At 35.3% G+C, this 23,327-nt stretch overlaps 1 protein-coding gene across 7 annotated transcripts in view; it reads right to left on the bottom strand.

Annotated features, from left to right (window-relative positions):
- The window catches only part of SENP7 (SUMO specific peptidase 7), a 115,601-nt gene that overhangs the window by 5,040 nt on the left and 87,234 nt on the right, over positions 1-23,327 (bottom strand). For 6 of the 7 annotated variants that reach the window (XM_074332581.1, XM_019711204.2, XM_019711206.2 and 3 more), the window contains 8 exons: positions 21,152-21,331; positions 19,663-19,925; positions 17,274-17,407; positions 15,722-15,838; positions 7,847-7,969; positions 2,924-3,016; positions 2,157-2,281; positions 949-1,001 (listed from right to left, as the gene is read on the bottom strand). In XM_074332581.1, the coding sequence (XP_074188682.1) occupies positions 949-1,001; positions 2,157-2,281; positions 2,924-3,016; positions 7,847-7,969; positions 15,722-15,838; positions 17,274-17,407; positions 19,663-19,925; positions 21,152-21,331 (1,088 nt within the window). The remainder of the gene's footprint in view (positions 1-948; positions 1,002-2,156; positions 2,282-2,923; positions 3,017-7,846; positions 7,970-15,721; positions 15,839-17,273; positions 17,408-19,662; positions 19,926-21,151; positions 21,332-23,327) is intronic. The other variant, XM_074332590.1, reaches the window with a different exon arrangement.

Raw genomic sequence — 23,327 nt, 5'->3', positions numbered from 1 at the left:
TACTCAGACATTCTCTACCTCAGTATGTCAGTAAAGACACATTTCTTCCCTCTGCAGCACAAGAAGCAGAATATTCATGTGCAGTAAAGAAAATGAGATGGCTGTTTTGTTGATACATTTGAGAAACAACAGAACAAACTTAAACAGATTTCTTTAAAGCAGAGCTTCTCAGAATCTTTATTATTCTAATGTAACTGTGAATCTCTAAGACAAGAATAGCACACAGGATTTACCCAACTTAAGTGACCTTAGGATCCTTTTTTATTATAAACTGCATCATAGAACAAGTGTTTCAAGGAACCCAATTTGGGAAACCCGGCTCTAGAAGCAAGAAGGAACTCCCCTACCCTGCCACTGTGACAGCAGAAAAGAAAACCTTCCTTCTGTCCAACCTGTACCAGTGACAGTAAAGACATAGGACTATGCTAACTGTATGCAGAAAAAAATTCATTAGATGGCTACCTTAATCAGTTAAAGACACCAAATCTAGACCATGCGTACCATATAAAGAAAAGTTAACAGAAACTATCTTAGTCTCAGGAATAATATAGACTGACCTTGAGTCTACTTTGAATAATTTTTATCAACAATTCACAATAATGAAAAATAGAATATAAAATATACTTGCTTAGCTTATTAATTATACTAAGTTCAAGAAAGTGCTGATACAAAGAATAAAAGTAAACCTGACTCACAGAAATTAGAAAAGCAGTCAACAAAGATGATCAGATAAACTACTAAGTAAACAAACCGAAGAAGTTAAAGTGAGCTAAACAGATGCACGGAGAATGCTTAATTTCCCTTGTTCTCTTTCCTACCCCCACAAAATACATTAAGAATCGTAAAGCAGCAAAATTTAATTATGGGCCACCAATATCCATCATAGCCCACCTAGCTATGCCCTATTTTACAGATTCATTCCTTCACATCTATAAATAACACACTTACTTGGGAGTCCGCTGTACCCAAGGATAGTACTGAAGTTGTATGTAGATCATTATCTAGTTAGAAATAACAAAGCAGTTATGAGTATTTTATGTCTAATACAAAGTATTCAGATAAGTTTAAATTCTAATTTGTATGCACAGTAGTATTTAAAAGGAAAAAAATACCTGGAATCTATTTAATTTTTTTTCATAGTTCATGTTATAAATAAAATTCAATCAACAGATAAAACCGACAATGGTCAGCTATTATCAGACAATACATAAACCCCTGAGCCAAAACTTGAAATATCAGTTAGCTGAGCTAGTTTCCTATAAAAGACAATCTTCAAAGATGGATCACTAATCAAAATGTCTGCTGTTCTGGGTGGCCGGATAGCTCAGTTGTTTAGAGCACGAGCTCTGAATGACAGGGTTTCCGATTCGATTCCCACATGGGCCAGTGAGCTGCACCCTCCACAACTAGATTGAAGGACAACGACTTGGAGCTGATGGGCCCTAGAGAAACACACTGTTCCCCAATATCCCCCAATAAAATTTATTTTTAAAAAAAGTCTGCTGTTTTAATGTGGAGCATCGTTAATTTGCCTGGTAATGGTTCTAACCTGTGATCACAGTGTTGCGTAAGTACACTTTTGAAACAGAGAATGATTAGAGAAAAATGAAAATAATCAGTTGTTTTATCAGATGTTTTTTCCTCCCACCCTAGGTTTTGGTCAATATTAATGGTAATGGCTATTATTAATTCTGCTTCCCACTTAGGCTACAGCTATAAGAAACGTAATTTTGGTTTTTCTTCCTTAAAGAAAGTAGGCTTATTTGCTTGCTTAATTAAGGTTATTTGAGTTGTAACATGATAAAAACCATGGAAGAATTATGAGAGACCAAGTATTACCTAGCCAAATTACTAGTGTCAACAAGAATTGTGTTACTTTATATTAAGAAAAAATGTAGATCCATGGCATGGATTTAGACATGTAAGCAAGATTATTCTATAAAAAGTACTATGATAAAACTTGATACAACAGTATAATTTAAGAATTACATTTTGTCTGACATGAGGCTAGGCATCTATCATGAAAATTTCAGACTTCTTATTCTTCTAATAAATTTAATGATAATAAATTACTATCTTTTAAAGTCATATTGTTCCTATAATCATTTCACTGTTGTCATCATTATTAAAAACACCATCTATATTAAGTTTATCACCTATTGTTTTGTTGTCTTGTTGGGATTGCTGAGCCTGAGATTGCTGAGATACAGTTTGTGGAAAATCTTCATACACAGCTTCTTCTAACCAAGGAAAACAAATGACTGCAAGATACCAGTGAGACCTATTGAAAAAGAAACACAATCTTAATAACACAAAATCTAAACAATGTAGAAGAATATGTTCCAGAGCTACAGCAAAGAAAGTAGGTATGACAAACTACATCAATTTTGAAGAAGTTCATTGAAATATCTGACATAATATAGAACACACATTCTAAAACTAAATAAGTAGTAAGACTACTTAGGGTAAAATCTGAGTAATTTAAACATATTTACTTTCATATAGTTAGTGTTTCCTGTTCAGGATTTGCGTTATTAAATAGACAAACAGACACAGCATCACCACTTTTCTATTAGTGCTTAAAGAGCTTATTCTCTTAAATATTTAAAGATTCATCCTAAAATCCTTTTATCTTTTATTTTGAAAATCTTCTCGAGTACAAAAAAAGAAGAAAAAAATCAATGTCTCAGTCATTACAGTCATGTGGGCATTTGTCATTTTAGTTTTTTCACTATACAACATAACCACTGTCAAACCAAAATCCAAGATAAATAACTCATTGTTTTAGCTCTTTAGAAAAAAATTTAAAATAATACCTGGGATTTATGTACCCATACTTTTTACTGATTATTAATCAGAAAATGCCCCCAATTTTTTTCTGTATTCTCTCCAATTTTGTTTTTAAATAATCTGAAATACTCACGACTCATTTACAGGCACAAAGATGTAATCTTTATTAAAGATGTTTATGTGACGAGTCCATGTTCTTACTCTTTTATGTCTTCTTTGTGCCATTCTGGGAATATGAAAGATAAATATATTTGACATATAAAAAATTAAAAATTTAAGATAAGGATTTCAAGAGTCATTTTTATATACTGAACAATGGTAAGTTTAGTTTAACCATTCTTTTCAAGATATGCAACATATAGCACACTAGAAAATTATCTCCTTTAATTAACTCCAAGTTGTTCTTAAATCTGATCACCACTTATAACGATAAATAGAAGAAATGCAACAATTTATAAAATGTTTTATAGATTCCAAAAGTGGCTCCATAACTGAATATAAACAGATATACCATGTTTCCCTGAAAATAAGACCTAACTGGAAAATAAGCCTTAGCATGATTTTTCTGGATGACATCTCTTGACCATAAGACCTAATGTGTCTTTTGGAGCAAAAATTAATATAAGACCCGGTCTTGTTTTCGGGGAAACACGGTACGTATTTATTCTGCTTAGTTCCACTGGGCATGCTATAAAATGTTATCATTAAACCTTAACAGAATTGTCTAAATGTTATGTCTGTGATAAGGGAGGTGTTTTTAAAACTTAATGGAAGTGGAGGAAGGAGGCAGATATTAGATTTTTAAAGATGAAACTCATCTCCCTTCATTTCATATGTAAGAAAACTATAGGATAAGGAGTTAAGTATACCCATCACTTATCAATCTTTCATTTTATTTCTTCACCAAATGCTTATTAAGCTCCTATGAACAAATAATGAAAACCACTCTGCCCTAAAGGAATTTATTTTAAAATGAGGGAGGGGGAAAAAAATCGACAACAAATAACTAAAATATAAGCGTCATAAGGAATTATGTTACAGCATCTAGGAAAGCTACCTATAAAAGGGTTGGTTCACACACAAAAAACAAAAAATAGTTTCTTTTCTTTACATCATCAGGAAAGTTAAGGAAGGAAGACATAAAACCAAGTAGGGTATAGAGAAAAATTTTAGGAAGGTGATGGCATTTAATAGTGGCATAAAGGAGGTTGAGTATAACGTTTGGGTGAGCGATCAGACCTTTGAAGGACCTCTTTCTATGCAGGGAATTAAAATAAACAAATCGCTAAATTCTTACAGACTTATACACCAAGTGATATAGGAAACAGATAGCTTTGTCCCATCCCTATTCATCTGACTACCTAGCCAAACTCACCAGGGGAGACATTAGGAGTAAAACAGGATCCAGAAAGGGCAAAAAGATGTGGTAGTAATTAGGCACTATGTGGAAGATTTACTTCATAAAATAATCCAGAGTCATATGTTTACTGAATTTTCTTATTGCAGAATGACCATTAAAAGATTTTAAACAATTACTTTCAACTAATGCATATTCTGTTAGTTTTCCATTTGAGAATCTTAAGGATAGACACCAGGTTTTCTTCTGTTTTGTTCTGCTGATGTTGGCAGATTTACTGATTATGCTAATTTTATTTGACTGGGAATATACTAGACATAGGATGGGGCAAGGAGAGTAGGAAAGAATATGGGCACCACAATATAATCTCTAACTGTGTAGAAAATCCTCAATTTAATGTCTAATAGTTCTCTCGCCATTCAATAATACACATTATTATCTTTTGTTTTGAATTCCTAGTATGCTCTAAGTACTGACCAAAAGGCACTGGGGATAGAGTAGAAAATAAGACAGATAAAGTCCCTGACCTCATGGAGGTTATAATTTAAAATAAGAAACAGAAAATGAAAAACAAATAAAATAATTAGAAATTGTGTTGTGAAACAAATAAAAAATGCCAAGAGAAAAAAATTCAGTCTGAAAATAGGAAAGAGCTTGGCATATTTGAAAACTGAAAGGAGGTAGGTTGAGTTGAAGTATATGCTGAGGGAAGAATGTTGTGACATGAGTTTATTAGGGAGATAGAGAGAAGCCAGATCTTGCAGGATCTCCTAAATAGTTTGTGTATCATTTAGTCTGCAATTTTCTAACACTAGTCATTTGAACCTTTTGTAGGGAATTTATTGGCCATTAGGTTTATAACACTGGCCACTCAGTGCTTCTGAGTTGTCTCTTTTTTTTTTTTTTACTGATTTGTAGGGATTTTTTTGGGTGAATACTAATTACAAACACATCAGACCAAACATCAGTATGAGCATTTGTACGTGTATGGAGTACCATCTTACTCCAAAATATAATTCATGTAACTTTGTTTTGTATTACTTTTATATATGACCAGGCCTATAATATCTAACATTTCTAATTTTCAACAAAATTTTCAAAAATTTGAAAATATAGCAGAATCTACCTACTTTCATTTTCTCAGCTTCTAGGTAGGTATGCCAAATTCATAATCTCTATATTGACTAATAATCTTAAAACAAAATGTGGGATTAAATGCATGGTACGAAAAATCAGTATCTATATACATACCGTGTTTCCCCAAAAATAAGACCTAGTCAGACAATCAGCTCTAATGCGTCTTATGGAGCAAAAATTAATATAAGACCCGGTGTTATATTTATATTATGTATATTATATTATATTATTATTATATTAAAGACCCAGTCTTATATTACAGTAAAATAAGACCGGGTCTTATATTAATTTTTGCTCCAAAAGACGCATTAGAGCTGATTGTCTGGCTAGGTCTTATTTTCGGGGAAACAGGGTAGAACAGGAGAACATAAGAAATGTTAAATATCAAATTTATTTAATAAATCTTCCCCTTCCATATATCCCTCTCCGTTGACCCTGATTATTAAAAATGTTTTCAAATTGTCATTTTCTCCTTAATTGATCCTGGCAGGACTTGTCCAACAGCACAAGTTCCAAACCTATAAAGACATTCAAAATACAGTTGACCACATGTTACAGTTTGTCTAGGATAGCTCCAGTACACATGTTGCCCAGTGTAGTTAATATTAGAGCCTCGTTTTATTTTCTCAAGTGTCCCCATTTAGACCATAAAGTATATAATCACAACACTATAAACAATAGAAAGAGCTTGAACTTGGAACTTGGAAAGCTATATCCAATTTTGGATAACTTATCTAACTTCTTTAGGCTTCAATTAATAAAGACGATGGCACTTATGTTAAAGATTATTGTAGAATGAAACAAAATAACTTTTATGTTCACTGCCTTGGTTCCAAGCAGGCATGCAATAATGTTAATACTCTTCCCATTCCCATCCTCTTTCTCCAACAATACCAAAAAGAAAAAAACACAATTTACCCACTTAATCATCTTCTTACTTGCTTATTATTCCTATTATTTTAAAGGAATGAAACAAACTTTCACAACCATTTTTTAAAGGTAGCCCAGTATAATGAAAACATCTCTGGACTAGAGGTTAAAAGATAAATCTGGGAGGCTGATTGGCTCAGCGGTTAGAGCACAGTGCTCATAACACCAAGGTCGCTCGTTCGATTCCCACATGGGTGAGTGAGCTGCGCCCTCTACAACTAGATTGAAAAACCAAGGACTTGACATGGAGCTGATGGGTCCTGGAAAAACACACTGTTCCCCAACATTCCCCAATTAAAAAAAAAAAAAAAAAAAAAAAAAAAGACAGATCTAAGTACCAACCAGCTCTGCCACTTACTACCTGTCTGTCCTTAGTCAAGTTATTTAATCTTTATTGACCTCAGATGATATTGTCCTCATCTGAGAAGTTGGGATATAATATATATGCCCTACATCATCTAAAGCAGGGGTGTCCAAACTTTTTTCAATGTTTTTTACCAAGGGCCATATGCAGTAAAACACACAAACAGCTGCGCCACTCACTCGAGGTGAAGTATGTATTGCCTCACCTGGTTTATTTAAGTAAACTAAATATATTTTTGGAATTTGCTGTGGGCCAGTTAAAAATGGATTGCGGGCTGCAGTTGGCCCATGGGCCGCAGTTTGGACACCCCTGATCTAAACGAACTAGTACAAGAAGAAATAATGTACAAAACTGTACCCTGTAAATTGGGAAGTGATAGGCAAATATTTACACTATTTTTAAAGCAAAAACTCTTAATTTTATCATGGGTCTACCATATAGATCATCACATAAATTGTTAGGGGAGGGGAGAGGGGTGAAATGGCCCCGTGCTACAACTATCAAGTTACTGCTATCTAAGAAATAAAAATAACTCCTTCCTCCTTTTTGCCTATCCTTATTCTCTGTTCTATAGGTTTTAGCATTAATCAAAAAATACTTGGACAGAAATTCAGCTAAACTCTGCCAGCAAATATGGTATTTTGTATAATGTTACATCAGTTTAATTAAATAGTAGTATGTTGGTGAGAGTCCAACCAGAAAAACAAATATCACTCTATATATTTAAGACAGATAAAATATAATGTAGTGAATTGGCTACAGTGGTGATAGAAAAAGTGTAAAGCCAAAAGGTGTGTGTGTGGGGGGGGAGGACACTGAGGCAATCAGAGATTAGCATGGTAGAAAACTGCTATCCTCCTATGCTGAAGGGCAAAGGGAAGAAGCAGTACCTCCAGATGGAAGCTAGAGCTCTAGCGGGTCTGTCCAAAGAGATGGACCCATAGAGGAAACACAGTTGCTGCCAGAATCACTGCCCAAGGCAGAGGGTAAGGAAGAAACAACCTAGCTTCTTCCTTCCTTACCTTCCAACCTCCAGTATCCCCCAAAGCACAGGCAATTGGAAATGCAGCCTGCAACAGTCAGCCTCCCTGTGACAGGGAATAGTCCTCAGAAGGGTGAGAAATGTTTTACAGAGCAAAGAGACCCAGGACCTATACAAGTGGTAATATTGTTCAATCTAGGAAATACTATACGAGGATATTGCCTTAGGATTACCAAAATAGTATATTTGCCTCTCAAAACTTAAGTACATTGGAAGATTGACTTACGAAAGATTTGGATTATCTTCTGTTAAATTATTTTCCTTTCTTGTCAAGCATTTATAGAAAAAGCTACTAAAAATGTGACTTCGTTCAACAAGTTCATCTGATGCCTTTTCCAATATAAGATACCTGTTAAAGTAGCAACACCACAAAATTAAGTTATATATTTTTTCCTTTTTATTAAAATAAAGTTATATTTAGATTTTACCTGGTATTCCCCCAATTATCTTGTATGTTCTGGAAATCTTCTTTTTTTTTAAATTAGATTTATTAGGGTGACATTGGTAAGTGAAATTATATAGGTTTCAAATGTACAATTCTATAACACATCATCTATCTATTGCATTATGTGTTCACCCACCCAGAGTCAGCTGTCCTCCCATCACCACATATTGGACCCCCTTTACCCTCTTCTACATCCCCCTCTCCCCCCTTACCCTCTGGTAACCACTAAACTGTTGTCTGTGTCTATGAGTTTTTGTTTCTTTGTTTGTCTTGTTCACTTGTTGCTTTCAGTTTTATATCCCACAACTTCATTTTTATATCCAACTAGATGCAAAGGAATCTCGCAATTTGCTCTGATTTCAGCTTTTTTTGTTCTTTGATTACCTCACCTACATAAAGATTGTTTAAAGAAGAAATTGCCCACTTATTCATTCATTTACATAACAAATATTTATCAAACTCCTAACATGTGTCAAGCAACATATTTACACTAGAGACATAAAAGACGAGGCAAAAAAAGTACCTGCTCCAATAGAGCTATAATCCGGAGGAGTGAGAGCACACGGAAATATTAACCAAATAATCACACGATCGTATATAAAACTGAAACTGACACTCCTAAATAAATCTAGAAAATTTTAATACCTCTTGAGACATGACTACCCTCTAAATTCTTAGTCCACTTCTATACTAAAACAATTCTTCAACATAAGCTTGTAATTCAATCACTTAATGATTAAACCCTTCAAAATTAGACAACTTTGCTATTATTGTTTATGCAGGTTCAAATATGACCTTGCAATTACTTTAAAAAAAGCGTAAAAGACAAAAACAACTTGAAGTTTTTTTAACACGTTGCGTAGGATCATGAGAATCTTCACGAGGGATTTAAACCCCGCCGTACGCAACGTGTTAATGTTGTTATGGGATAGATATACTACATGGAAGGAGACACAAAGACTGCATCTGGGGTGCTAGAAGTGTTCTTTATCTTGATCTAACTGATGATTACATGAGTACACACATATGAACACCTATTAGCTATAGACTTAAGATTTATACACTTTACTACTTGAAAGTTACTCATCAATTTAAAAAATAAATACTAAGTAGTTTAAAAAATAAAGTGAGAATCCATTCTGAAAAGGACAGAGATAGATATAGACAGTACTGTGAAAAGGAAGTATAGGAAGATAGAAACATGAAATAAAATTTTAGTTAATTCCAATAAAACATTAAAATACCGAAGATGACCCAATTCATCTGAAAAAATATAAATTTGATACTATTGTAAGGATACAAAAATAAGATGCAAAATGCTTAACCTTCAAAAGGAGAATGATCATAAAATCACCAAATAACTTTAAAATAAGGCAAAATATGGTAAGTACCATAAAAGAGATGCAAATGAAGTATCCTAGGAGTTAATAATATCTGTTTAGAAGATTAGGAAAAGTTTCATGAAGGAACCTTGAAAGAAGAACAAAATCTCAACATGTTGAGATAAAGAGGTGAGTATTCCAGGAAGCAAGAGTAACAGGGCATTGAGAATCGGTCAAGATGGCAGAGTAGATAAACGCTACGATTACCTCTTCTCACAAGCATATCAAAATTACTACTAAACTACAGAATGCCTGAAGTCTAGCTGACCTGAAGCCCTACAACTAAGGACATACAGAAGAAGCCACTTCGAGACAGGTAGAAGGAGCGAAGACGTGGAACAGGCTGGTCCCACAACCACATGTAACCATTAGAAATCAGGAGAGATAACTCAGTTGTGGAGGTCCCACCCAGAGAAGCAAGGGGTCCCAGCCTCACAGTAGGCTCCCAGCCCAGGGTTCCAATGCCAGGGAGAGAAGTCACCATAACTTCTGGCTGTAAAAACCAGTGGAGATCGTGGCCGAGTGAGACAAGGGCAGCTAGAGTCCCAGGTGCTCCTCTTAAAGGGCCCACACACAGATTCACTTGGTCTGAGCTCCAGTGCTGGGGCAGCACCTCAAAAGGTGCCAGGAACATATGTATGGGGAGGAACTGGGTTTTCTGGCTTCAGACAGCGGGTTGGAGGGGCAGCATTCTCCCAGACAAAGAAGGTGGCAGAAGCCATTGTTTCTTTGTTGAGCTCGCCTGTTCCCAGTGTGCAGATGCAGGTGGCTGCCATATCTGAGTCTTCATCAACCAACACCATTCATTCACTCTGATGCCCTGAGACCAGGCCCCGCAAAACTTTCAGGAACACCCAAGCCACTTCCAGTGGCTTTTCCTCATTAGCAGCCTGTCTTGATTCATGCTACAGACTTTCCTAAAATCTCTCAAAGGTTCACAAAATTCAAACAAGCAGCATCTGGCTTTGCCACGTCCTGTACCTCTGGCCAAGGAGCCCAAGCCCAGCAATAGCCACAGCCAGTGTTGGTTCGCGGCTTGGCCTCTTGAGGCACCTCCAAGCACAGTGCAGGTGGTGTCCATCTGCGGATTGCTTTGTAGCTCATGCTAGGTGGCCCTGGGCATGGCACAGGCTGCTGCTGAACTTGGCTTATAGTGGGGCCACTCCTAGGAGGCCAAAGAACAGGCACAACGGGTGGCCAACTTTGGACTCACCCAGAGCAACACCCGGCCACCTCCATGGAAGACACACGCAAAAGGCACACTGGGCAGGCACCAGAGCCCTGCTAAAGTGAATCCTGCTCTTTAAGGTCAGCCCCTGCACAACAGCTCCTCCACTGTAGTCACAGCCAGTATTCACAGTCAGCCCAAGGATTAATCCCTCCCACTGACATACAAACAGCAACAAAGGCTCAACTACAACAGGAAGGCACACAAAACCACACAAGAAATACACCTGGAGCATCCACCTCAGGTGACCAGGAAGATTGCGCCATTGAGACCCACAGCACACCTACTAGATAAGGCCATTCTACTAAGACCGGAAGACATAGAAGCTCTACCTAATACATAGAAACAAACACATGGAGGCAGCCAAATCAGGAGACAAAGAAACATGCCCCAAATAAAAGGACAGAACAAAGCTTCAGAAAAAGAACTGAACAAAATGGAGACAAGCAACCTACTAGATGCAGAATTCCAAATACTAGATGCAGAGTTCCAAATACTAGATGCAGAGTTCCAAATACAGGGAGAACGTCAGCAAAGAGATAGGAAACATGAAAATGGAGATTAAAAAAACATAAAAAACAACCAGTGAGAAATAAAGAATACAATAACTGAAATGAATAATACACTAGAGGGAATTGACAGTAGATTAAATGAAGCAGAAGATCAAATTGGCGATTTAGAAGGTAGAAGAAAACATTCAAACAGAACAGCAAAAAGAAAAAAGAATCCAAAAAAATGAAGACAATTTTAGGGGCCTCTAGGAAAACATCAAGCATACCTACATTCACATCACAGGGGAAGTAGAAGAGAGCGAGAGCAAGAAATTAAAAATCTGTTTGAAGAAATAATGACTGAAAACTTCCCTAACCTGGCAGAGGAAATAGACATACAAGGAAGTGCAGAGTCCCAAACAACATGAACACAAAGAGGCCTACACCAAGACACATCATAATTAAAATGCCAAAATTTAAAGAAAAAGAGGGCCGGCCCGGTGGCTCAGGTGGTTGGAGCGCCATCCTCCTAACGCCAAAGTCGCTGGTTCAATTCCCACATGGGCCAGTGAGCTGCGCCCTCTATAGCTAAGCTTGTGAACAATGGCTCTCCCTGCAGCTGGGCTGCCTTGAGAAGCCAGAGGTCGCCACATGCTGCCATGGGCTGCTGTGCTGCTGTGGGCTACCATGAGCTGTCAGGAGCGTCCGGTATCCAGCATGAGTGGCCGGCAGCCATCATGAGCGGCTGTCAGCCGGCAAGAGCTGCTGTGAGCTACTATGGGCTACTGTGAGTGGCCTACCAATGACTGGTGACCGACTGCCTCAGCATGGGGGAGCACAAGGCTCATAATACCAGCATGGGCCAGGGAGCTGTGTTCTATACAACTAGACTGAGAAACAACAGCTTGAACCGGAGTGGGTGGGGGGAAGGTGGAAGAAGGGGGGGAAAAAAGGAAAAGAATCTTAAAAGCAGCAGGAGAAAAAGAAAGAACTGTAAAAACAGCAGCTTTTCAACAGATACTTTGCAGGCCTGAAAGAACTGCCACAAAATATTGAAAGTGATGAAAAGCGAGGACCTACAACCAAGATTACTCTATCAAGCAAGGCTATCATTTAGAATGGAAGGACAGATAAACAGCTTCTCAGACAAGAAAAAGCTAAAAGAGTTCATTATCACCAAACCAGAATTATAAGGAATCTTAGAGGGACTTCTTTAAGATGAAAAAAAAGACCAGTGGCAGTAACTACATATCGATCAACAATTATTTTAAATGTAAATAGATTAAATGCTCCAATCAAAAGATAGGGTGACTGGATAAGAAAACAAGACCCTTACATATGCTGCCTACAAGAGACTCACTTCAGATCCAACGACACAAACAGACTGAAAGTAAAGGCATTAAAAAAGATATTTCATGACAATGGAAACAAACAAACAAAAAAAGTTTAGCAATACTTATACCAGACAAAATAGACTTTAAAACCAAGGCTATAACAAGTGACAAAGAAAGACCCAGTAATCCCACTTTTGGGCATTTATCCAAAGACACCCAAAACACTACGTTGTGGGGACATGTGCACCCATCTGTTCATTGCAGCTTTGTTTACAATGGACAAGATGTGTAGGCAGTATAGGTGTCTGCCAATGGAAGAGGGGATAAAGAGGAGGTGGTACATATATACAGTGGAATATTGCTCAGCCACAAAAGGGAATGCATTCTTTCCATCTGCAGCAGCATGGAGGGTGTTGTGCTGAGTGGGGTATGTCAGATAGCGAAGTATAGATGCAATGTGATTTCCCTTATATGTGGAATCTAAAGAACAAAATAAACAGATAAAACAGAAACAAACTTATAGATATAGAGAACATTTTGATGGCTGCCAGATGGGAGGAGGGTTGGACGGGGTGGAAAAGGGTAATGAATTAAGAAGTACAAATTGGTTGCTACATAGTAGTCATGGGGATGTGGGGTATAAAATGGAATATAGTCAATAATACTGTGATAGTGTGATATGATGTCAGATGGTTGCTGGATTTATCATGGTGATCACTTTTTTAGGCATATAAATGTTGAATAACTATGCTGTACACCTGGAACTAATGTAATATTGTGTTAGCTACTTTTTAATAAAAATCTTTTTTAAAAAAAGATCAAAAGGAAGGAAGGGAAGGAAGGAGGTAGGGAAGAAGAGAGGGAAGAAAAAAAGAAAGAAAGAAAAGAAAAGGAAACAAAAGAAAAGGAAGAGAAAGAGAAAGGGCATTAATTCAGAAGAGTTAAATAGGATGGGCTTTGTTTAGCAAACTGTTTATAATTCAATTCTGCTAGACTATCTAATATATATAGGATTATTAGTAGATGGCTGAAAAGACCGATTGGTGTCATATTATCAAGACCCTCAAGAGCCAGACTGTGTTTGAACTCATTTTGACAGGTAATAAATACTAAAAGTTTCTGATGGAAATTGCATTGATAGAGCAGTCTAAGAAAAATAATGGTTGTAAAAATATACTTATTGGACAAGAAAACAAAGACAAAGGATACAAGAAGACTAGTTAAAAAGACAGAATAATAATTTAGGTAAGATAAGGAATACTAGAAAGATCGTGATGACAGAAGAGAATTTGAATGGCAGAATCTACTAAAATTGGCAACTGAATATGTAGAGAGGGAAGGGAGGGTGAAGAGTCCATGACGACGGAGACTTTCATTCCCAGTATACTGTGTTTCCCCGAAAATACCATGTTTCCCCGAAAATAAGACCTAGCCGGACAATCAGCTCTAATGCGTCTTTTGGAGCAAAAATTAATATAAAACCCGGTCTTATATTATATAAGACCGGGTCTTATATATTACATTATATATAAGACTCAGTCTTATATTATAGTACAATAATACTGGGTCTTATATTAATTTTTGTTCCAAAAGATGCATTAGAGCTGATTGTCCGGCTAGGTCTTATGTTCGGGGAAACACGGTAGGTGGAATAATAGGGACCAGATTTACCCTCCTGCTTGAAACAAGCGAAAAACTGGAAAAAATAGATGAAACAGTAGTTTCCAAAACCCTGGACATCAAGCAACAACGAACAGTGATCCTTGAGAAATGGGAAATTAGGTGAGCTCCACTAATGCCCCAGCTCACTGCCTTGATAGTTTCCAGCCTGCACACAAGAAGGAGTAACCCAGGTGGAGCCTGGCAGACTCGCTGAGCAGAAGAGATGATGAGAGTGAGGAGAAACCAAGGAAGCAGTTTGCAGATCAGAATACTGGAAAGGAAAGATCTGTGTGTATATAGACAGAACGCCAAACACCTGCTGAGAGTCCTCAAGTAAATATCAGAATATTAATCATTGCATGCTTGTAAGGAAAGAACTACCTGAAAACATTAGATAGAACAGTACCCAGCATTCATGCAGGCCACGGGAAAATGTCTTTTCCTACCAGCCAGGCTGGAAAACTTCATGATTCATGAGGTATTGGGTAGAATACTCAGAAAGGTCTTTCCTCAGTAGTGGGGATTAATTTGTTGGTCTCATCTAACAGATCTTAAAAGGCATGATCCTTGAAAGCATCAAGCTATTTCCAAATAATCTGTGTTCCAAAACAAAACTCAAGAATATTTACAGGAATACAGAAATACCCAGCACCCAAAAAAAGATCACCAGCCATGCAAAGAAGGAAAAATAGAAAAAGACTCATAATGAAGAGAAAAATCAGTCAATTGAAATCGACACAGAACTGACACAGATGTTAGAATAAGTAGAAAAGGACATTAAAACAGTTACTATAACTGTATTCCGTGTTAAAATGTTAAAGAGATATGGAAGGTATAAAAAAGACCTAAATCAAACTTGCAGATTAAATCTACAATGTTTGGGAGAAAGAGTAAATGGTAATGTGAGATTTGGGGCCTGAGTAACTGGAATAAGTATAGTATTATCAGTAAAACAATAGTATCTTTGGGAAGATGAAAATAAATTCAGTTTGGGAGGGATCAGTGAAATAATTAGAGACATCTCGAAGAAGTGTTGGAAATGTAGGTCTAGGGATACAGTACAAAATGAAGACTAGAAACAAATTACCTTTGCATGAAAGTTCATAAAACTTTCCTATCTATTTTTTCAGCTTGGCTATACAAAAATTTTAAAACTATTTTTAATGGAATAGTGATGTGGATTTTTTAAAATGACTGTTAGTTCTTACAGTGCTAAAGATACAAAGGAAACTACACAGAATTGCTTTTTTTCAGTTACCAAAGTGATCTGTAGTTATGTAAATACTTCCTTCACCACAATAATAGTCAAAGAAGAATAAATCAAAAACAAACAAAAACTGAAACAAAAAAATATCTCGTCTGAAAGTATATAGTATCTATGGGAAGTAAGGAATGAAACTGAATTAGTCAATGCTGGAAGATTTTGGTAGGCAAAAAATTTTCAAATCTGAAATCTTGGCAGGTTACTTTTATAGAAATACTTCAGAGATAAAAATATTTACTTTAAGATTCACATCAAAACCTGTAAAACAAATGAGATCATTTATCACTATACTTACTTAAGGTAGAAATCAATAATTACATCATTAAGAAACTCCCCTTCTTCTAAGCACTCCAGATCTTCGTTAGTTACTCCTAATCCCCCTTTAGTAGGTGGTGGAGGATATACAATCAACCTTAAAAAGTAAAAATAAAGTTAAAAATATATTGGTATTGAAAATTGTAGTATCAAAGATATTTGTTATAGGGAATAATAACAGGGCGATAAAATATGTCGTGTAAAAAATATTTGGCAGTATACAAGCAATTGTATTTTCCTTCCTTTACTTTCACAAGCTACTAATAGTACTTTCATTATTTTTTCATTTCCAATTCTTCTTATGTGGGTGAGTCTCAATACTTGTCTAGTCAATAGCTTATATCTCACAGCTATTACAATACCATTAAGGATGCCCCTCTTCTGCACAATTTTTACCTTTCAACAAACTGATGTAACAACCATAGAAGATTTTCTTATGCTTTACTTTCCAACTCTAAGTGAATCCCCAACACTAGTTCCTTTCTATTTAGAAAAGCCATCAGTCAAAAATTATGTTCTACTGGTGGCAAAGCTAAACCAGCATCTGGGCAATAAAGAAATAACACGGGAGGCTTAGGAGGCAAGTTTCCCATTGTAAGTGCTTACAATGATGTAACACTTAAGAGAACATAAAGGAAATGAATAATTAGAACACAACCAAAAAGAAGTAGAAGACAGATGACAACTAATTAGGCAACTTCCTTCTGGTACTCCCTTCTTAAAGTTCAAAAATAAGACCAGTTGTAAATTCCTGGCTATAATCTTGGAATAGACAGGATGATACTCAATGCACAAGTGTAGTCAATAATAAAAGTATAATAAGTATTTCTTGAACCAGAAAGATTCAAGAAGAGAAAAGTCACCTGCAATTGATTTAATCTTGGTAACCATGGCACCTAAATCAAACAAGAATATGTGAAAATTTTAAATGTTACTATGATAGTTTCTATTTTATTGGCTATTTTCCTATCCGTGCTTTCATTTTTTTTTCCTAAAACACAGTAAAGGAATCACATAGAGGAATAAAATCACCCTCAAAATGCACAGACTCCCTGTTCTGCCTTCCAACCATGAGAAGACATATAAAAGATGAAATATAAACCAAGAAGGAACTTCTGAAAGTTCTGATAAACTCCAAAGGATTTTAAATTGAGGCACACTGTAGTAAACAATTTCACAGTCCCACATGTATTTAGATATGGAATATATAATCTTAAATATATATATATAATCTTAAAAATCATACACTAGTATTCAAATTTTTTCAATAAATACTTTAATCTTACCGAATTTAACATTTTGGCTGCCATTTCTGTCTTATGACATGAAACTAAATAAAATGGCACCAATTGTTTTCTTAATAAAGTTTTTTTAACTATCTCATTAATTAAGAAAACATTATTTCTATTATTAACTGTGAGCATGAAAGTAAATCTCAAAACATTTAAAAAGGTAAACTGCAGAAAATCAGAAACATGAATGAAAACTACTAATGTTCCCACCTTACAAATAGGATATGACACAGTACATACTTCTGAACAGGTCCAGTGTGTCTGACTTCTCGCCATTCTTCATCTGGATTAGATGTAATAGAAAGTGAGTAGCAACCACTACCTTGCTTCTGCAGGAAGGTGTAATTAGGCTTGGCTGTATCTGTATTTGAGGGCTGACAGAAAAGGACAAAGAAAAAGGTCTCCTTATAGATACATAAATACATATTAACTCTCAAAAGGACAAAGTCAACACCTAGACTTGTAAGAGAAAGTGTGACTAAAGGAAATCCATATCAAGTTATTTCTATACTTTTAGAATTTCTACAAAAATATAAACATCAAGATAATACTTTTGATCAAACGATGTTATACATACAATGGTCAAAGTTTCACTTGAAGTGTTACTTACAGATCAGTTTTATAATTAAAGGAGAATTTGAAAACTCTGTAGATCAAAATGAACAAAGGAGGTGATAGATAAATTGTAGAAAAAATAAAATTTAGGAAACTGAGTTTATAATATAAATTGATATTCTATTATTAAATGGAAAAGTAGGATATAAATTTGCACATACAATATAAGTACCATGCAAAATTTTTATAACATATACATAAAAATAGTGGTAAAGCCTTACGCTTTGTCTTCCAGTAATGTGGCTTTCTATAGGCCTTTTAAATAACAGATTAGCCCCAGACCAGCTCATTGCGTGTGTGTGCGAACACACCACCACAAACTTAATAAACACTTTTCTTTCTAGAGGTATTTTGCAAAGATACACAAGCCACATGTTATATTACCAACCTTCTAGTTAAAAAAAAAAAAAGGCAAACAACCCAGCATTTTCAAACTTACTATTAATTGTTTCAAGATAATTTTAGACTTATAGAAAAGTTGCAAAAAAAAACCTAGCCTCTCCCAGATTCCCATAATATAGTAAGGGTGGCACTATATTTTCTATTTTCGAGATTTAACACTCTAGCTTAGTTCCATTTAACAATGTAATTTACTTGAAAATTATTTCTCCTTTTCTTTGCTTCCCTCCCCTCCTACTAAATTTAATGACCCTGTTTTCTCAAGGCTGCATGCATACCTCATTAATCTGTTTAACCTCCAGAACACTGACTTGAAAGAAATTGTTTGAGCCCTTAGACATCTGCTACGCCAGCAACCAGACTGAGATTCACTCCTATAACAGGGTCCAAAATAACTTTATCTCAGAACAAAACAGACTCTGGGAAGCATTTTATTTTTTTTCAGATGTCAGCACCCAGCAATCACCTAACTCCCCCTTTCATCAGCACCCAGGAATCACCAGACTAACTCTTCCTTTCTTTTGTTCTGCTTCTTCCTACATGCCTATAAAATGTTCTGGCCATTCTCAGAAGGAGGAAGGTGGTCTCTGAGACAGCAATCCACCGCCTTCCCAGAATACTAGCATTGTGAATAAACCTACTTTCTTTCCACCAACCTTGTCTCTCAATCATGGGCTTATGAGCAGCAAGCAGCCGAACCTGAGTTCGGTAACAATATTAACAACTTATACAACCATAGTATAGTTATCAAATATAAGAAGTTAACCTTGGTATAATATTATAAACTAAACTACACATTTTATTCTGAGTTCATTAGTTTTTCCACTAATATATTTTTTCTGTTTCAAGATCCTATAATCAATCCCTCAGTCTTTCCTTGTCTTTGATAATCTCAATATTTTTAAAGAGCATTAGTCAGTTATTTTGTAACCAGGTTTGTCTGATTTTTCTCATGATTAGACTAAGGTTATGCACTATTGGGAAGAATACCACAGAAGTAATGTACCATTCTCAGTGCATGATGTGACAAGTACGTAATGTCAACATGTCTTATCAATGGTGATGTTACCTTTGATCATTTGGGTTAAGGTGATGTCTGCCAGGATTCTCTACTGTAAAGTTGCTACTTTTTGTAATTAATAAATATTTTGGGGAAGAGAATTTGAGATTATGCATATATCCTGTTTCTCCTTAAGTTTTCAACCATTAAATTTAGCATCTCTAGGTGGACCTTACCTGCAACAATCATAACTATGCTTTTTCTAATGATGGTTTTATATTTCTCTTTTTATATTTATTAATTGGAATACTTTTCTAAAAAAGAATAACCTTTATTCACTATTATTTATTTAATTATCCATTGATTAATTCAGTTATTTGTTTGTATCAATATAGATTTGTGGGTATTTATTTTATTCTTTGGTAATAATCACATGCTATCATTATTGATTTTGCTGATCCAACTGTTGTAACTCTAGCATTCGGAGTTCTTTCAGGTTACCTCCTGTGCCCTTTTGACAAAACACAGCATTTTGAAATCAATGTAATTTCAATGAAATAATTTTTACCAAACTTCCTCTCTCCTCCTCACCAATTATATTAATCATATGCTAACCTTAGATACTGGTTTCATCTTCATTTCTTCAGCAGCAGCAGCAGGGAAAGCACAAGTTGAAGCACAATAGTAATGAATAAAAGAACTTTCTTTTGAAGAGAGGTCCTGAAATAGAGGAAGTGCCTGAACCCAAGACAATGGATAAGAAAGCTCTAATTCTCCGTTGGTTGTACTTATTTCTGTCATGATGTCTTTTAATTTCAATTCTTCTCTTTGTGAAATAGGATTGTGTAGCTCAAGGAAAATGAATTCACTGGATTTTGCTATTTAAAAAAAAAAAATTTTATCAATAATATTATTTTTCAAGGGTATTATAATAATTTGATTTTTAATAATAGTAAGGCTGGTATATAACCCAACAAAGTACTTTCTATGTTAGTTAATAACCCAGGTAAATTAAATCCCAAAATAGGCCATTAGTAACCCAGAACCAAAATTCCCAATTTTTGGACTCTTACTGCATTAGAATGAAAACTCCACAGTGGTACTGAACTCTGTATTTCCAGGATTTGGCATTTATTAGGTATTAGTAAACATTTGTCAATGAATGTACAAATAAATGAATGAATGATAACTAAGCAATTAATTATTTTTCTCTAGCCTCCTCCATATATCAAATCTATTAATTAAATAGCATTCCTTTCTTTAATAAATCATTTACTTTCATCATTTCAACAGTGGTCTCAAATGACATCCTCTCCAATAACGACTATAAATGGCTCATTATATTTTTCCAACTTCTCTATGTAATCATGAATATTGCCAATTAATTTGGAAGTAATTAAGATAGCAAAATACCAATTTGAAAGGTATAAAGTTTAGTTCACTAGTTAACATCTTTTAATATGCATGGAAGTATGGGTCGGGGGGGAGATAGAAAGATCAAAAAGGTAAGAAAGAACTTTACTAATTTGATTTACCCAAGTCTAAACCAGACTCCTTTAGAGTTGGAAACTAAACAAAGTTGGGAAATACCTCAGGATGTGTGTGTGTGTGTGTGTGTGTGTGTGTGTGCATATAACACACACATATGTAAGTGTTATGGGAACATACAGAAAAGTAGTCAACCCAGTCTTAGAGAAAGAATATATAAGTAAACTGAGTTTCTCTTTTAGAAATTAAAGAAAATGTTGAAAGTAAAGACTTCTGTATTTTATTTAACGTTGTCACTGATTATCTCAGTCACAGATCATTATAAAGTAAGAACCAGAAACTCATAAGACACATAGCCAAGGATGGCAACTGACTAAAAGATACAGTATTCCTTTTATTTAAGAAGATAATTGCATTTGGTAAAGTATCAGGAGAAATTACATGAATAAATAATTTATCTAACATAATATTAAGGGATAAAATTTTTTAATTCAACAAACAATTTCAACTCAATGAAACTACACTGTTAAATTATTACATTCTACTAAATTATTTCATAAGAAAATTATATGACTTCTCAGGTTATATTGAAATTTAGATATCATTTTATACTCACATTGCTGGCTTAATATAGAGTTTTCTAATTGGGTCTCAATCTCCTGAAGATAATGTGAAGCGATCCAGAGGAAAAGGATAGCATGACTCCTTTTACTGTGATCTTCATCCTTACTTTTCCATAATCCAAATCTCTTTAAATGTGTGGTATCCACTAGCAATGAAACCTCATTCAGGGACACTAAAATAAATAAAACACAACAAATAAATTAATTCATTTGGAAAATAACACTTATACACTACATAACTCTACTATACTATGTTTTTCAAAAAGAATTATATGTCAAGTTTTCCAAAAACAGTATTTACAGTGCACTTCACTACACTTAGCTGAAATACCCCAAATAATATTATTAGAGTAAAAAAGGTCCTATTACAATTAGAAAGGGCCAAATAATTATTAAATAATAATTAAATGTAGCAATTTAGTCTCTCATATTATATGATTTCAGTTATATCCAGGAAAGGAAAATATGAAATTAAATTTCCATAGCATAAAAACCTTATCCAGAGAGATTTCCTACTAGGAATTCCAGTATCACTAGCAAAAGAGGGGAAAAAGAAGATCACCTTATCAATGCAGAAAACTCAGCATAGTTTAACCTAGAAAATTATGTATTTCTATCTTGGTCCACACTATTAACCAAGACTACAAATGCTACCATAAGCCACTTTATGCCTATTTTTCTTCTCCCAAAACATCTGCATTTCACTACACAGACTAGTCACTATCAAAAGATTGTCACCTGATCCTGAAGCTGAATAACAATGAATATCAACTATAATTTAATATATATATGGTCAAAGGATGTGGAGTACAGCAATAGGGAATAGTGTCAATGGAATTGTAACAGCTGCATACAATGTCAGAGGGGTAGCAGATTGGGGAAGGGGTCATCACTTTGTGAGGGGTGTAAATGTCTAACTATTACATTGTTTTGTACACCTGAAACTAATAAAAAAGAATTGTCAAGAATAATATGAGCTCCTGAATGGTCTAAGATGCTATTTCTTTTAAAATTCTTCTAGGTTTTATTTCTCAAAACTTCTAGGTAATCACTCTGAATTATCACTCTTTGTCCCTCAGAGAGAGCTAAAAAAATCTCCTGAGGACCTTTTTTTTTTCCAAAGAAACATAAAAATGGTATAAAGAAGTCCTGAGGGTCATCTGGTACAACTGTAAGAAAACAAGCAGCTGAACTAGGAACATAAATATCAGCTAAGGACAAATGTAAGGTGGGCCCCGATTTGAAACAAGTCTCTTAGTACTCCTCCCCCATTATCTCCTGGTGCCTTGCTACTCTACTCAAACTGTAGTCCTCAGCCTGCCATTGGCATCACTTAGGAGCCTGCTAGAAATGCAGAAAACCAGGCCCCACCCTAGATGTACTGAATCAGACCTTCAGTTCAACAAAAACCCCAGGTGACTCATATGAACATTCAAGTTTGAAAAACACTTTACAATAAGCATTCAAATATAGTAACTAGTTATCCTGATGTTCTCATACTACCAGCCATTCTCTTATTTTCACTTTTTCTTATAAATTAATCCATCTTAAACATTATTTCTTTCGTATTTCCTCCTTCTTTCCTTCCCTATTCCAATTCTCCATGTCTTTTTCTTGTTCCCTTTCTGTATTTCTTACTATTTATCCTCTGTGCCTGTTTATATGCATGCCAGCCTGCCTTCCACTCTTCCTCTCCTGTCCTATCCTATCCTATCGCCCCTCTTTCTTTTACTCTCTATTTATTGGCTCTTGTAATAGACTGTCTATCAATCACTCACCTATCTATGGCTCTAACCATTTATATTGTATATACCTACCTAACTACTTCCTATCTATCATCCATCCATCTTATACTTTACTGCAGTATTTTAATTGACTTCTTTGGGCCCCACTGCCCAAATTGTGCTAATTTTTTTATTAGCTCCTTTTCAAACCCTTCTCACATTTCTTTCTTTTGTATTTTACTCTTTCCTACAAACTCATTACTTTAAACTTCTCTTTCTTTCCTCCTACTGCTTCCCTTTTTATCTTGCCCCCTTCCTTTTTCCTTCATTTCTTATAGCCTTTTCCTATATCTTTTCTCAGTCCATTTCATTCCATCTTTTTCTTTCTTTCTCTATTCTTACCCTGCCTATATATCCTGCACGCCTGTCTGCCTTCCTTTCTTCT

This window comes from Rhinolophus sinicus, linkage group LG01, assembly GCF_036562045.2.
Source record: "Rhinolophus sinicus isolate RSC01 linkage group LG01, ASM3656204v1, whole genome shotgun sequence".
NCBI classification, from domain to species: Eukaryota; Metazoa; Chordata; class Mammalia; order Chiroptera; family Rhinolophidae; genus Rhinolophus; species Rhinolophus sinicus.
This window is presented reverse-complemented; position numbering and strand designations above follow the sequence as displayed.